The sequence below is a fragment of the Annulohypoxylon truncatum genome (assembly GCF_022578515.1).
Source record: "Annulohypoxylon truncatum strain CBS 140777 unplaced genomic scaffold F4807scaffold_24, whole genome shotgun sequence".
NCBI lineage: Eukaryota > Fungi > Ascomycota > Sordariomycetes > Xylariales > Hypoxylaceae > Annulohypoxylon > Annulohypoxylon truncatum.
Genome location: NW_025953810.1, coordinates 29,616 through 41,844, shown reverse-complemented (window position 1 = coordinate 41,844; position 12,229 = coordinate 29,616). Strand labels below are relative to the sequence as shown.

Genomic DNA, 12,229 nt, shown 5'->3' with positions numbered 1-12,229 from the left:
AACTCAGACCCGGCCCACTATATGGCTCAAGCAGAAAAGAAAAACGCCTTCCTATACGTCCCCGGTCTCCACACTCAGGAACAACTTATATTCCTCCCAATCCGTACAAGGCACTCAAAAAAGCGAAAGGGGGTATATGCAAAGTAATATATCGATCGTCCCATGCCAACCATAACGTCATTAGTTTCGAGTATCAACCCATCTGCGCGTATAATTTTTTCGAAAGAGATGGTATTAAAAAAGAAGAAGAAGGGGAATGATGGTGCGCGAGCTGGGTAGTGTCGCCGTCTTATTCTTAGGGTCAGCTTCCTATTTCGGAGTTGGCGTATAATAAGCTACCTACCGAAAACAACCCAAGCGCCATTCTTCCTACGGAAGGAATCCGCGTGGGGGGGTTCGAAGTAGTTTTTTTATTGTGTTTAATCGATCGTATAGCTTTTTGGCGATCGTCGTTTTGCAGAAGAGCCAGGGTAAATTGAGCAGCTAACCTTAGTAGACACCCGCTCTGCTAGGAGGGAGAGGCGGCGCCTCGCTTGTAGGAGTAACCGAGCTGAACGGCGCCAGCTTGCGATCTGAGTTCTTTCGAAGCGAGAGCTGGAATCGTAGCGGTCCCTTCTTCTCCCAGCTGGACACGCTAGCAGTATCACCAGGTTGAACAGTCCTGATCGTGTTAGGGTCGAGATGGGACTGAGGGAATATCCCCCAGGCCTTGGATGTAGTTCCTGACCAACACCAGTGGTCGGTATAGGCCCCTAGTGAGCGGTATATCAGTTTCCGTCTACAAAATACCAGCGTGTATTGCTAAGGGATAGAGGAACATCTTACAAGCAATGTTTTTAATCACGTCTCCCTTGTCAAACTTCAGCCACCTATCGTCGCCCTTCTGATTCCATTTCCATCGTGCCACAGCCTGGACATTACTCGTATTCTGCATCTTGATCTCGTGTTTGGCCGGGGAGTCGATCTGGACAGAATCGACTTCGAATGCGGCGCGTACTCCATCGTGCCAACCAATACCCCATTTACCTTCGTATTTTGCCGGGAATTCGATTCCTATTATCTTAGCTCCTATGGCGTAGTGTAGGACCGGGTCTCTGCCAGGGGGTGAGCGCATAACTCCATTTTGGATCTTTCTCGTCTCTGTCGCGACGGCGGACGGTAGTCTAGAGAGTTCACGGGAGAGGCCAGTCATAACAGACTGCATCGGTGGATGTGGGAAGTGAAGGTCAAAGTTGTCCTTGAAGGCTGGTGGTATCTCGGGGGCCTCGACCACGGTAACGCCGGGAATGGGGGGAAGTGGGCGGGGATGGCGAGCCATGTGGGCAAATAATTGGCTTTGGTTGAAGAATACTGTGGCGTCACTCTCTTCGACAGTCCTTCCTTGTGCAATACAGAATATGCACCCGTAGAGCTGTTCCTCAACGTGTCTAATTTGTAAATGGCTCTTTTGGAGTATACGCAGCCGAAATCCAATGGAGTTGGACGTAAAACTACCGGAAGCTGGAAACATGTGAGATGCATTATACCATGTAAATAGATGGAAGGGCATTACTTACAGTCGTTGTTGAGATCCTGCTCGACCGACTTGAAATCGATTTCAAATAGACAATGGTTGCACTTTGCTACGACAGCCATGGAGAAACCCTGTATTTGTTAACAACTTGTTGGCAAAATAATAGAATGCCCAATAGTGTATGTAAAGGATAACTTACACCAACAGGACGCTTGATTTTCTTGAAACCAAGTCGGCCTGCTATAACTTCTTCCGCCCCTTTACAGAAGCCCTTGAGCTTATAGAAAGAGCTGTGAGGTCCTATACTACAGTCGGGTATCCGCGAAGGTACCATTTGGCCATCTGACCTAGGGCTTTCCATGTCAACGGGAATCAAGCCCTCATCCATGGCCGTTGGTAGTTGGCCTGTTAATATATTAGGACGGGCCGTCAGGGTGGATGAAGAATGATTCGTAATCGTTCCCACACCAGAGGATATGCTGGGATTCGTCGCTGTACGCTGATACACGGGTGGATGTCCCATATACTCTGGCGGTTGTGCTCCTGGACTAAGAGGTTCCACAGACATAATCGAGCTTCTTTTATGTGTCGTCACAGGAGGGGGTGCAGGAGCACTAGGATTCGTAGGGCTCATACATTCGACGATATCAAAAACGGAACTGTTAATTGACTCGGTTGACGGATGACGAGTCGAGCGACGACTACCAGTGGGCCGCGCCAAAGAATTTCCTCTGGGAGGAAAGTTAGGGATGGGCGGGAGACTAGCTTTGGGGCCTTGCATATGAATAGCGCTGCCTTCGGGGATGGACTGTCCAAGAACAGAAGACGTATCAGAGGGTGAGCGGCTAGACGAAGGATCAGGAAGTTGACCCGGCCATGCAGAGCCTTCGTTGGCGGGAGACCGGTTGGCAGATGAGAATCCGCTATACGACTTATGGGTCGAGCCCTGTGTCGAGTTAGTCCAACGCTTGCTCTTCCTAGGCGACCGTGACCCATCACTAGCCGTCCCCAAGCTACGCGAAGCCGCGCGCATTCGTCGGTCATCGTCGTCTCTCTGGGATGGGTGGATGGGCTCGTCGGTCCTGCGGCGAAGTCGTAAGGGGCTCGAAAGGCTTCCGTGGGGACTAACCGGTTGCGCGTGGGGGATGGTCGGGGAGTCGCTCGGGACTGGAGGGCGACGCTCCCATCGGTCCCCTTCCCCTGGATGTTGTTCCACGGGACTGACGGGCGGGGCCGAACCGACTTGCCATGGGTCAGTAGAGGGCGGTCTTGGCGGGGGGTCTGAGGTGACATCGGAGACTACAGAGCGGTGCGAGTTACTTCGGTCGAGGTCGCTCACTGATCGTGGGGGTAGGTCCGCGTCCAGACCTTCGTCGGGTCCCGCTACCGCTCCCATCATGCTGCTTAGTTGCAGCTCTGTCTCTTCCATCAGCTTCTCTGTCGAACTGGACGCCGGAGGGTCGACGACAATACTTGTTGGGATCTGCTCATAATGAGAGTTGCGATCAGGGACGACCGATGCACCCCTTGATGACGATCTCGCTGACGTTGGCGCAGGGGCAACTAGCTTCATCCGCTTGAGGATATCCACGATCTTCGGCGCCGCTTTTCTCGATGCCTTCTGTAATTCTTCGAACTTGCCGGCATCGAACTCGTCGGGTTCGACATAATCGTCAAAATCCCATAATAAGTCCTCTAGTTCGGATCGATACTGCGCAATTTCGTCTAGCACGTACCAAATGGTCAGCTTTAATCCTCGATTCACCATAGGATCACGGCCTACGGTGCCTGGCGCAATAGAGTCATAGAGGGGAGCCTTACCGTTTTCCTTGATCGCATCAACAAAGTTCACGCCATACTCGTCGAAATTCTTAGTGCAGAGCGGCTCGATCCGCTTCAGCGCCCGCTCTCCTTCTCTTAGGAGGTTCTGCGCCGCCTTAAGCATAAGCGGCGACGTCTCTTCGTCGGCGTTCGGCGTATTTCCAATTGCTATATTGCCCTTCTCCACGATTTCCCTAAAAGGCGCAATCGCAAGTCGCTCAACTTCGTCCGCCATGGCGACTAGTAAGTTGGATGTAGTAATTGGCAGAAATCGTCCAACATGCACCGCGACGTCTATTTGTCCGTCGAGACCGGTAAGAGAGTCGAGGGCTCTTAATCCTGACACCCAGGATTGAGGGAAGAGTGGAGCAGAGAACCAGTCAGCATGGAAGTTCTCGCGGCTCAGCCCTCTCGGAGGTTTTATGTCGAGGTTCCGTAACAACGCTGGCGGGTGCAGCAATGCATAATTCGAGTTAAGCTAGGTTGAAGTTTAGGAAGAGAAAGAGAGACGAAGGAGGAATATGAGAATGGAAATTCGACCCCACGGGACGGAAAGGCTGAACTAGATAGAGTCTACGCCAGTAGGAATGGTAACCCGAGTTCGCTACAGCGTGCATCGGTAGCTTACATACTACATAGTACATACACGCAAAGTATCATCGACCGTCCGCCGGGGCCTAACGGAACGGTCAAGGGTTCGAGGAGGGTCAAGAGTGGCGTCTTTTGGGCCAATGCAGAACACAGTAGGTTATGACCCTGGCTTGCGTGGGCTCTCAGGGTATCTGTACTCCATACAACTCCATACAACTCCATACCCGCGTTAGCTATCGAAGTCTAGCGTCACCGGGTCTGTCAAGGCTTTGATTGGCTCCGCCGCTTACGGTGTCGACACTGACAGGGGCAATGCATACGTTCCACTGGCGGGCACTTTAGCGCTTCCCTACCTCTAGTACCCACGACGAGGAATTCCTACCTGCGAATCTGGTGTCTTAGATGGCCCCTGCTACGATCACTATCACAATTGAAGGCTATCTTCCCGGTTTGAGTACAACAGAACACGACGAATGGAATAACACAGTTGGATAGGAGACGCCGATATTCAAATTGGTAGGCCCGCTAGGTTTAATGACTTCAAATGACTTCAAAAATCCAAAAAGGGGGCACTGCTTTTACGGATAGACATAGGCAGACTCGCGTAGACACAAGCCTACGACAGGCCTACTATAACACACGCTATCATTCAGCCGATGGGGCGGTGCTATATGGAACTACGACATAGTAATAATACATGTCCACCTTACATACATACCCAAGTCGAAATCGCTCAATCTATCAACCTAGTCGAAAGTACCGTGTAGTTGCGATTGATCTTCAGTTGACAGTGTCACCTACTCCATATGTATACATCTCCTATTAGTAACACGACCGTTTCTTCGGGTTGGGGTAAAGAGCGGGATGGACGTCTTTACCTCGGCCGTACTCTTCCGTAGCATAAGCCGATAGTGGTAATAGGTACAAGGGTTTGTCGAGTCGTTTTTGATATGAGCTCCCAGAAAGGTAAGCATCCGAACAGTTGAGACTCGGTTTGTCAACTGATGCTCAGCCGATTTCCGGCAGGCTGGAAATGAGTTCTGGGTTGTATAGACGTTGTGTAAGCGTGAGGGTGCATTGAAGACAGGCTGGCCAGATACCACCTATGGCACTATGGCTGTATGGTTACTACCTACGGTACAGTAGGGTAGGGCAGTAAGGGTTCGCGATGGATCTGAGTCAACCCACCATCGGCAAATGCATCTCCACCGGAATCCTGTAGTATTGGGACGAATCAACGTCCAAGGTTTTCTTCAGGGAGGTTTCGTTGCTGACTGATTTGTTACCATCGTCTCGTTACCTCAAACTCATGGATCAAGCCATGGATCCAAACTTGTTCACAGACTCCCCTACATACATGCACTGTAAAGAGATGGATGAGACATGCGTAGCGTTTGATAAAAGCCCGGGCCTTTAAATTACTTGAATAATATAAATATACAACCACTATATGCATGTGCCATGGATAGCACGAGGGATTCCGACTACGTCATGCGAGATATTATACTACTATACACGTATTAGAGAAGGCCGCAAACGATGGCTGCTGTTGTAAAGACGCGGTTTCGGGATCAGTATCCCGACAGCGACAGGACATTGTTATTATCAGTAGCAAGGGCAAATTAAAAAATGGAAAGGGAAAAAACTCCTTCCAATTCTCATTTCTGGTTTAGTACTGTAGGTGCTAGAGATATTCGGGTTACCTAACCAGTCCTATCCTACCCTATCCTACTAGTCGGTGGGATATTCACCCCCGGACATGCAGCTAATAGCTGCGCCATTCCACATACGTGATACCTTAGTCTGCACGACAGCTCTTGGCATCAGGGCTGACGTCTAGCACCGCTGGACAGCTGAGATACATACTGTACAGTGGGCATATTTGCATGGCTCCTGGACTCTAAAAGATTCAAGCAAGACGCCAAGGCCAAGGCAAACCGAGGCTTTATTTTTCAAGGCAGATTTTATAAAAGCTCACTCGCCAGCCAAGTTACGATCGCTCAGCTGCAAAATAGCCTCGTTTTATAAATGGAGACCGCTTGCCTACCGAAAAAGGCGGCTGAGATTTTGTCTTAGCTGTCATCACCATGCACGGAATCAGAGAAAGCATCCATAGCAGCTAGTCCGAACTGCCCGAACCACGCTTCACTGCGACAACTAGCAAGCAAATCAAGACCGGCAAACATCGACAGGTCTCCAGAGTCTCCACCAAAGCTTTCACTTTCACCATGTAGTGTACCGCGAATACGGACAACCCCAAGCAGAGATAGCCTCTAGGCGCTTCGGTCCTTTGGGAAAACCATCAGCGCGGTATTTGCACCTCTCCCCGACGTTGCGTTAATCTCGCAACCTCGCCCTCATGCATCCATGAGGCTCGATGTACGACGTGAGTTGATCCTTTCAGCGAGAGTTGCGTAGGAGTTGCGTAGGCTATCATTAGGGTAGGGCGGAAACAAATGAAACCTTGTCGGCCTTCCAGAGCTCGGCTCGGCTCTTAAAGCTTCTTTACCATAGGAAGACGATGTTCCCGCGTTCCCGTGGACCGAGTGGATGGGATCTCGACCTCGATCTTGTTTTGAGACAAGACAGTGTGAAAATAGCTACCTAATCATACCTAACGAGGGACCATACCTAAGACCCATAGACAGGTTTGTTCACCTTGCAACTCAGTACCCAGTACGACCATCCTTTAACGGAGCCATCCGGCTAACATGGTTCCCCACTGATGGCTCCCACCCTAGCAGATTGTTTGGGTCGTTTGGGTCTACTGTTCAGGGGTCGCGCAGTCTCACCCTATCGTCTTCACCTTGATCAGTTCACATGCAAATACGGTCAAGGCATGGAGGAGTCCATATCCATACCTACACACCAACATCCCACCTACACCTAGTAAATGCAATCAGCGTCTTATGGCTACAGGTTGGTTCCCCTCCCTCTCTCGTCGATACCACCGTAGCAGTCATGAAACGCTACTCTAGCTCCCCTTGCATCCTTTAAATCAGATGAGGCGCGGATTTTCAAGACCATTCAGCAAGAATTCAACGTAACATGTGTTATACTGTTATTACTATCACAACCTAGGCATGTAGGTACTGGTTATTGTTGAGTTACTCCTAACGGCATGATCGTTTCCGTGCCGCTTCGCAGGGGGTCGATAGATCTCGCTTCAAGGGTACGTGTATGAGATAAGAATGTCCGCCAAAGAAAAGGAAGGTCTTAAAGCTACTTACATAGGTAGGTAGCCATGATAACTAGCCATGTCGGCCATGTCTAGCTCGTAAACTAAGCTATAAGAAAGCCAAGACGAGAGAGATCTCACTGTGGGTTACTAGGTCTTGCTGCAAGTCTTATATTGGAGGTAAATAATAAAGCTATCGCCACCAATCAGAAATTTATGGGCAAATTACTAAATGTATGTAATTAATCCTGACGGCGCCGGATCTAACAGCATTAAGTCTATCCGTCTACTAAACTCCGACACGTGGGATACATATTAACATATTCCACTTCGTACGAAAGCAAACCAACTCCACGTGGGAGCTGTAGATGGAACCACCTTGTAATTGCAGTTCATAGCTATTGTTTACTAGGAGGACCTGGGTTTTCGTACGATGAATTACCCAATTTCACTATACGAATAGCTATATATTCTGTAAAACCAGCAAACAAACTTCATACTAGAGGTTTCCAATGTCTTGGGTTTCCACGTTTCCACAGGGAGCAAAGGGGGAAGGAAGCAAGTTGTGGTTTGTCTATCAACAATTTCAATGGATATCCATATATCATGGATCTTCCGAAATATCTCCAGCTCCCTACATAACACCACTAAACAGCGTGCGACTTCAGCGGCCTCATCTATAGTACCTAGAACCCACACTCCTAAAAATAAACTTGTTTGAAGGCGATGAAACAAAAAAAAAAAATCTAGAACATCGCACAACGTATAGGTAATCATAATAATAATAATAATGTCCGAGACCATTCGTCTCCCCCACAAACCCGATTCCCCGCTCTCGTATCAATTCCTGCCGGGACAAGGTTCCTCCTCCACCACCCACCTCGTCGTCTTCCTCAACGGCCTCATCGTCCCCCAGGACGGCTGGGCGCCCACTATACGAGACCTGCAGCGGCGATGGTCCGAGAAGGGCTCTAGCAGCCACCCCCCGCTGCTCACGTACGACCGCTACGGCCAGGGCCAGTCGGCCCGCGACCCCGCCGACGCCGCGCGCGGCGGCACCCACAGCATCCAAGAGGTCGTCGGCGACCTGCACACCCTCGTGCGCCAGATCTGGCGGATCAAAGTGCGCGCGACGACGACGACGCGCCGCAAGTGCCCGCGCGAGCCGCGGACCACGCCTCGGCTCATCCTCGTCGGCAACAGCATCGGCTGCGTGATCGCGCGCCTGTACGCGGCCGAGTACCCGGGCGCCGTCGAGGCGCTCCTGCTGCTCGACAGCAACATCGCGAACAGCGACCTCGTGTCAATCTTCCCGGACCCGGACGCGCGCGGCTTCGACCCGGCCGCCGACCTGCCGCCCGACGTTACTATCGCGGACCTGCGGCGCACGCGCGAGGGCTACGCCGCCGTCTTCCACCCGGCGGCGCCGAACCCGGAGCACCTGGACCGCCGCGCCGTCGCGGCCCTGCTGCCCGACGCGGACGCGCCGGCGCTGGTTGGCCCTGGCGGCGACGGCCCGCTTGTTACGGTCGTGGGACATGATTGGAATGCGTTTGCTGAGGAGGGGTTGCGCGGGTTCATGCGTGTGCCTAAGAGCCTGACGAATTCGTTCATGAACCCGGCTTGGACGAGGTATAATGAGGGCCTGGTGCGAATAACGGATGCGCTGAGGGCGCGAGGTCCCGTGACGGCGGTTGGATGTGGACATTTCATTCAGAGGGATGACCCGGTGCTGGTTGCGGAGCTGGTGGAGGATCTGCTGGGCAAGGTGAGGGATTGGAAGCGGTGGCGGTAGTATTTCGTGCTACGACAGTGCTTGGACGGGCATAGGTGCTGGTGTTGAGGGCTGCGGTCTGTTCACATGGAGTTCACCTGTACCTCTACCTCATGACGGCGTTTGATTAAGCAGCGATGGTTTAGCGATTGCATTTTCTCCTGCTTGCTCCAGTCACCATTCACTGTGTACACTATTCTGATGAGCCTCTACGAGCAACGTTTCCAGTCATGAAAAGTAGCGTCTGTTTTGTTCATTAAGCACCTATGTACCTACCTCCAAGGTAGAAGTTACACATAGGTAGGTAGTTTATATGATAGATCAAAAAGCGATGAGCCTGGCCCTGAAGGAGACGTCATCCAGAAATAACTTTGTTACAACGTTGCCGTTGCGCGCCATGTAGTATTGAGGGATGGCCCTATCGGAGGATATTCCCGAGCTAGTCGTGCCTCCCCCTATCATCAGAACCCTAGGCCGGGTTATTTCTCTCTATACCCAAATACACCTTCGATGCTACCTCATTAAACCATCTGATAACAAAGCGGCTGATGCCCAAATATTCATGTGGCTAAAACTTATCAACGTCGATTAGCTGCGTTACATATTAGCTAAGTAGACAGGCTAACTGTATATCTATAAAAGACGCGAGATGACGGCTGATTCCGAATTGGTAAACATGGGGTGCAGTAGGGACATTTAAGGGACCTTTACTCCTATTCCCCTAAAAGTTAAATGGTGTCTTTGCCTTGCCTGGATAGTTTGTGAAGCTGACAAGGAGAGAGATAGGTATCGGCGATATTCCCATGACGCTAATAGAAGCGGACTCTTAAACTCGCATACGACCCCGGACAAAAAGATCGAGGTGGTATCAAGGATTAGGTCGATGTAGCTCAACCACACTATCACTTAGCCGTCTGCTAGTCTTCACAAGTCTGATGCTACAGAAGGTAGCTGAGACTGGGTCTAGGGACGAATGCTCCTGCATATCTGTTCTGGAATTATCTAGCTAACACGCTAGCAGGTGGATACTGCCGACATAACGTTCTCTGCAATGATACATATCTTCCGCTTTAGGCACGTGTTTTTGTTTAAGACTACACGATGCCCCATTGATCGAACACGTTACAATGAGCTTCACGGTAGTTATGTAGACCCAGTACTTGTACCATACCTTGCGGTTGAACGTGGTCATGTTCAGAAGCATACGCAATACCTCAGTTGCTTCTAATGACCGAGCGTGTGCTAGCCAAATAGAGTACTGAATCACCTGAAGCAAATTCAAGATAGTGCTAGTGTATGAAGACCATGAAGCGATCGAAGATTATTCTAAAAACTAGACAGGAAGTAACGTAGGGACTATTATAGAATAGAACGGGTGAGAAACCTCCTATGACGGGCAAGTTAGTAGGTACCTAGCCATTGCTGAGCACCTCTTACGTTCAGTGTGATATAGGTCGCTGGCATTGATGTAGGTAGATACTTGGAATAACAGTTTTCACGCCTATACATTGCAATTTCACTTCGCACAATATTTCCGTCGAACAGCTTGCCGCCGTCGCAAGCGTCTTGGTTGAAATCGACCGCCTGAGCAGCTTTGGTATCCGTGCATAAAGTAGGGCGTAATTCACTAAGTCTCCTGGGCCTGGTCCTGTTAGATTTCTCTAAAGCTCTTGTCATTAATATAATGTTAATTCTTTAGAATTCTTACCAGCATACGGAGAAAGTGGCCATGTATTTTGCTAGTAGTAGATAGTAATAAGAAATTAGCCGAAGATGATACTGACAGTTTCATCCAGACACCTAACGATGCTTCAGAACCCATACCTCTCAAACTACTAACAAAACAGAGCCTCCAACTCTTCAAAAATCGACTAGGTGACTTCTAGGCTGCCTTTATCCTAGACATATGTGTGAAAAGGGGACTGACTTGAGTTATCGGGGACTTAGGGGGAAGTGATACATGCCAAAGGCTTGGTGGAGGAAATGTATCTATCTAGGAGGTAGACGGGCCTTCGAAAAAACCTATATTTACCCAAGTCAAGGTTTCCTCAGTACTCCTTTTTCGTCAATATTGTTTAGTAGTTACTATTCCAGACGATGAATATATTCTAATTGAGTTGATGAATCCGGTCTTCTTGGACAGTCTCCATAGCTGCAGTTTTCAAGCATATTTGGTTCTACCGTGGTACTATACCTCCACGGATTGACACCATAGTATGCTAGGTGCTCAGTGCCGTAGTATGAATTCCACCGAACATCTCCTCGTTACCCACCGGTAAGTAAGGTTGAACAACGAATGGTTCCCAAGGACAATGTTTCGACCCATTGAACTCTAGAGTTAGCAGTTCGCTTCTATGTATCGGGGCGACGACCAATTCTTATTAGAGAGTAGATAACCACCCATTTGGCCTTTTTAGATATGCAGAGTTTGGTCATGTATCTCTAAGACACGACGTCGTCTCAAACAAGAACTTTCTAGTGGAGTTCACTTAGCCCCCTGTAAGAAGTCTATACCTTCGCGTTATGGGACGTCGTGTTTGGATGGTAAATACGTCAGTAAGAAGTGCCGCTGGCGTAAGTAGCCGTCCCTTTAACACTAGGGCCCGGGTTATAATTGTTCTCTTACAGACTGGCTAGGGCTGGAATGAGTAAATATCCGTGTGGCTACCTAGGTAGACAGATCCCGCACGTTGTTGAATGATCTTCTTCATAGCGAACATTGTCTATTTTCAATATGAGCACTCTTAAGATAGGAGTGGATTGCGAAGTCCCATGAGATGACTTCGAGATAATTAAACTCTTGCTCGACCCCAAGAAAAGCTTAGTGATACTTATCATCTTCGAAGTATATCTGAAGTTCTTTAGACAGAAGAAATGAGGATCGCGGCGTTGCTTTTCTACAGCATCCCTATCTGTACAGTCTGGAAGGAGTTGTCAGTAGTACCCCTTCGATGCTTTTGAAGCTTCCAAAAACCCTTCCATTTCTCTCATTTGATCCGAGCTGACTCTCTCTGGCCTATCCCAACAGGTCAACTTAAGTGCATGCATTCGATATGAAATTTGAGAGGTTCATGCAGAGCAAGATGGAATAGATATAGAAATTTACGGGGTGTTTTCGGCGATGGTTCTAGGTCGCTCTTTTAGTGACTTAATAATATTTATCGAATTGTGTTAATTCTCGGTTCTCGGTTGTAGAGATCGAAGTTGTTCATCCGATTCTCTTTCCCATTTAAAGACTTGGAATTGCCGTTTGTAGTCTAACGCATGGACCACCCCGCAAGCCTTGTGAGTCCCTAGTGCCTGGATTTCTCCACTTTACGGGAGAGCTTTCCCAAATGCAGGGTCCGATGCT

General features: G+C 49.5%; 2 protein-coding genes across 2 annotated transcripts; one reads left to right on the top strand and one right to left on the bottom strand.

Moving 5' to 3' along the window:
- Positions 1–489: 489 nt before the first annotated feature.
- Positions 490–3,569, bottom strand: F4807DRAFT_462036 (uncharacterized protein; the record flags this gene model as incomplete). The annotated part of the gene is made up of 4 exons (XM_048001770.1): positions 490–752; positions 826–1,500; positions 1,557–1,644; positions 1,713–3,569. The coding sequence occupies 4 exons, from the start codon at positions 3,567–3,569 to the stop codon at positions 490–492; spliced, it is 2,883 nt and encodes a 960-aa protein (XP_047852462.1).
- A 3,897-nt stretch (positions 3,570–7,466) lies between these two features.
- F4807DRAFT_432401 (alpha/beta-hydrolase) lies at positions 7,467–9,278 on the top strand. The gene has a single exon (XM_047998605.1). It carries the CDS (start codon positions 7,894–7,896, stop codon positions 8,896–8,898), a length of 1,005 nt encoding a protein of 334 aa, XP_047852461.1. The 5' UTR covers positions 7,467–7,893; the 3' UTR covers positions 8,899–9,278.
- Positions 9,279–12,229: the final 2,951 nt, after the last annotated feature.

What these genes read in the sequence shown, in the direction of transcription:
- F4807DRAFT_432401 (XM_047998605.1), top strand. Translation starts at nt 7,894, where the DNA reads ATGTCCGAGACCATTCGTCTCCCCCACAAACCCGATTCCCCGCTCTCG.